Below are 3,479 nucleotides of genomic sequence, written 5' to 3'. Positions count from 1 at the left end.
TGCTTCCCCCCCTCCCCTACCCCTGACCGTGGGCTCCTAGAGTTCCTTCTCCATTAACCTGCTGCATGGACCCGGATGCAGCACCTGGAAGCCCTGGAATGAATTGTTGACAGAATAAGTGACCAGGGTCGGCTGGAGGGACGCCTGAGATGGGGCATGGGCAGCCTGTCTTCCTGCCTGTCTCCAGGGGTGCCGACCCCCAGAAATCCAGCTGAGTACACCCCTAGGGCGTGCAAGAGAGCCAGCCAGGGACAGGAGGGCCCCAGAGCCAGGCTGGTGTCCCAGCAGGGTAGGGGCAGGACAGGAGGTGCCACCTGGATGGTGGGGAAGGGGAGGCAGGGGTCAGGAGGCCATGAGGTGAGGAGGGTGGATGGGCTGCAGAACCGGGTGACCAGCAGGCCCAGGGGAGAGTGAGGAGGTGGGGTGGGTGGACAGGGATGGGGCTCACCCCGGCCTGCAGGAGGGGGACAGGGGTGCTGGGCCTGGTGGGGGAGCGTCCAGGGAAGGTGGCTCTGGCCTCTCCTGTCCCCTCCCCGTCACATCCCTCGGCCTGTCCCTCTGCGATGGCACTCAGATCCCCAGATAACAAGGCTCCCCTGATGGTAGAGTTAAGTTCTCAGATAACAGCCAGAGATGGATATGGGACCACATGGAGGAATCGGGTCTGCTGGTGTGAACGGGGGCGGCGGGGCCCCTTCCTGACCAGATGGACTCGCTCTGGTCTGAGTCATCCACTTCCTCCCCCACTCCCCTGGATTGGAGGACCCGCCCCCTCCTCTGACCCTGTCGTTGTCTGTGAGGATAAAGGGGCAGAGAGAGCAGGCTGGGCAAGAGCAGCCTGGACCTGCCAAGGTGAGCCCCCCAGCAGGACCCTGACACCGGGTGTCACTGTGCAGCTGGCTGGCCGAGCACTGAGGCCCCAGAACCCCGGCATGGACAGACCCCCTGGTCAAGGGCCAAATGCCACCGGACCCCACACCCCAGACCCCAGACCCCACACCCCACACCCTTAGACCCCAGACCCCACCCCACACCCCCAGACCCCACACCCCCAGACCCCAGATCCAGACCCAGACCCCACACCCATTTCCCCAGACAACACACCCTCAGACCCCTGCACCCTCAGATTCCACACCCCCAGACCCCTCACCACAGACGCCACACCCCCAGACTGCACACCCCCAGACCACACACCCCCAGAATCTACCCCCAGACCCCTCCCTGCTCCTTCCAGATGCTCCATCTGCTGGCGCTCGCCCTCCTGCTGAGCCTGGTCTCCGCAGCCCCTGGTGAGTCCTGACCCCAGGCCGTGGGGTTTCTGCCCTCCCCCACCCCCACAAGCCCAGGGGCGGGTGGTGGGTTCAGAGGAGCCCAAGGTTGAAGGCTTCCTGCTCCAGCCCCAGGCCAGGCCCTGCAGCGCGCGGGCATCGTCGGGGGGCAGGAGGCCCCTGGGAGCAGATGGCCCTGGCAGGTGAGCCTGAGAGTCAGCCACCAGTACTGGAGGCACCACTGCGGGGGCTCCCTGATCCACCCCCAGTGGGTGCTGACCGCAGCCCACTGCGTCGGACCGTGAGTCTCCAGGGGGTCTGCGGGCGGGGTGCGCCTGGGGCTCCACCCAGGCTCCTGGGTGTCCCGAGGGTGGCTCAGCTCTGAGTAGGGGCCCGTCTCTGTCCCCAGGGAAGTCCATGGCCCCTCATACTTCAGGGTGCAGCTGCGGGAGCAGCACCTGTATTACCAGGACCAGCTGCTGCCCATCAGCAGGATCATCCCCCACCCCAACTACTACAGCGTTGAGAACGGGGCGGACATCGCCCTGCTGGAGCTGGACGAGCCCGTGAGCATCTCCTGTCACGTCCAGCCGGTCACCCTGCCCCCTGAGTCGGAGACCTTCCCCCCGGGGACGCAGTGCTGGGTGACGGGCTGGGGCAACGTGGACAATGGAAGTGAGTGTCGGGGCCCCCAGGATGGGGCGGGGCCAGGCTCCAGGCTCTGGTGTTTCCTCTGGGGACCAGGGTCCCCACCGCCTGCTTCCCCCTGATGCTGCCTCCCTCTGCCCCCTCCCCCCAGGGCGCCTGCCGCCCCCATTCCCCCTGAAGCAGGTGAAGGTGCCCGTCGTGGAGAACAGTGTCTGTGACAGGAAGTACCACTCTGGCCTGTCCACGGGGGACAACGTACCCATAGTGCAGGAGGATAACTTGTGTGCTGGGGACAGCGGGAGGGACTCCTGCCAGGTGGGTCAGCGCCTGCCCCCAGCCCCCACCGCCCAGCTTTGCAGCCGCACTGACTCCCCCAACCCACCCCACAGGGCGACTCTGGAGGGCCCCTGGTCTGCAAGGTGAATGGCACCTGGCTGCAGGCGGGGGTGGTCAGCTGGGGCGATGGTTGCGCGAAGCCCAACCGGCCCGGCATCTACACCCGCGTCACCTCCTACCTGGACTGGATCCACCAGTACGTCCCCCAGGGGCCCTGAGCCTGGTCCCCAGGCCACCCCCTGGGTCAGCGGAGGAGCTGTTCCCCACACCGCTGCTTCCGGCCGAGGAGGAGACCTTCCCCCACCTTCCCTGGCCCCCTGCCCCAATGCCCACCCCCGATGACCCCTCTCCTGGCTGACCCCTCTCTGCTGACCCCTCCCTGCCCTGAACCCCTGCCCCAGCCCCCTCCCCACTCAGCTCAGGGCGCTGACAGGGGCTGCTGACACTCATAAAAAGCATGGAGAGCAGACGTGGTCCTGCCTGTCTCTGGCTGCGATGTCGCCGTGGGAGGGGAGGGCCCCAGGGCCTGGCTGGGTGCAGCCACCATCTCTGTGGGTCCCCCACCCCTGGGCACCCACCTGGCTGTGGGGGTGGCCCTGCCCTGCCCCTCGAGCCCAGGGCCTCTTCTCTGCTCCCTGGCTCATGCCATAGAGCACATGTGTCTTGCGGGGCAGAGGGTCCGCTGCTGTTGTCAGGTAGCCCCCAGGGGACCGCCCCCACAACTGTCCCGGTTCATCTCGGAGACACGCCTGGGCCCCTGCCTCCCAACTGTCTTCACTGGGACTGTGTTCCTGCTTACGCACAGGCTGCTCTTGCTGTCAGTATCCTAGCGCTGTCTCCTCATTGGCTGTTGTGTCTGGAGCAGATTCCCTACAACCCCTTGGCAACACTATATCATCTCCAGAAAGTCTGGTCCCCTGTCTCCTCCCACCTGTGGGCATCACAGCGCTCCCCTCATCACTGCAGCCCCTGAACCTTCTCCTGGCCCAGCGGCGCCCTTCCTGGTTACACCCTACTTTACCAGGAACCTTGCTGATTCAGCAAGATCCCTGCCCTTAGTACCTGATCACCCTTGATATCTGATCAGAACCCTCACTCCCCACCCAAGGTTTCATCTCCCTGGGCTGTGTCAGGAGCCTCTTTAGGTTGGTTTAACCAGAATTCCCCCAGACATGCTGTCTCTGCTTAGAAATGCTCCATCTATCAACCCCTTGCTCCCTGACCCTC

General features: G+C 65.3%; 1 protein-coding gene across 2 annotated transcripts; it reads left to right on the top strand.

Moving 5' to 3' along the window:
• The first annotated feature begins 779 nt into the window (after positions 1-779).
• Positions 780-2,713, top strand: LOC102276310 (tryptase-2). Of its 2 annotated transcripts, none has more exons than XM_070362191.1 (6): positions 780-852; positions 1,235-1,289; positions 1,404-1,569; positions 1,678-1,943; positions 2,068-2,231; positions 2,306-2,713. In XM_070362191.1, exons 2-6 carry the CDS (start codon positions 1,235-1,237, stop codon positions 2,468-2,470), a joined length of 816 nt encoding a protein of 271 aa, XP_070218292.1. In that variant the 5' UTR covers positions 780-852; the 3' UTR covers positions 2,471-2,713. The 2 variants fall into 2 exon arrangements, with proteins under 2 accessions (XP_070218292.1, XP_070218291.1); XM_070362190.1 differs by having other exon boundaries at positions 1,398-1,569.
• The last annotated feature ends 766 nt before the right edge of the window (positions 2,714-3,479 follow it).

The sequence above is a fragment of the Bos mutus genome, chromosome 25 (assembly GCF_027580195.1).
Source record: "Bos mutus isolate GX-2022 chromosome 25, NWIPB_WYAK_1.1, whole genome shotgun sequence".
In the NCBI taxonomy this organism is placed as follows: Eukaryota; Metazoa; Chordata; class Mammalia; order Artiodactyla; family Bovidae; genus Bos; species Bos mutus.
This window is presented reverse-complemented; position numbering and strand designations above follow the sequence as displayed.

Bases quoted from the DNA above. Each gene is read 5' to 3' on its own strand.
- LOC102276310 (XM_070362190.1), top strand. From the start codon at position 1,235: ATGCTCCATCTGCTGGCGCTCGCCCTCCTGCTGAGCCTGGTCTCCGCA. The intron at 1,290-1,397 runs GTGAGTCCTGAC...TTCCTGCTCCAG, and splicing joins CCTGGTCTCCGCAGCCCCTG to CCCCAGGCCAGGCCCTGCAG. The intron at 2,232-2,305 runs GTGGGTCAGCGC...CCCACCCCACAG, and splicing joins GCGGGAGGGACTCCTGCCAG to GGCGACTCTGGAGGGCCCCT.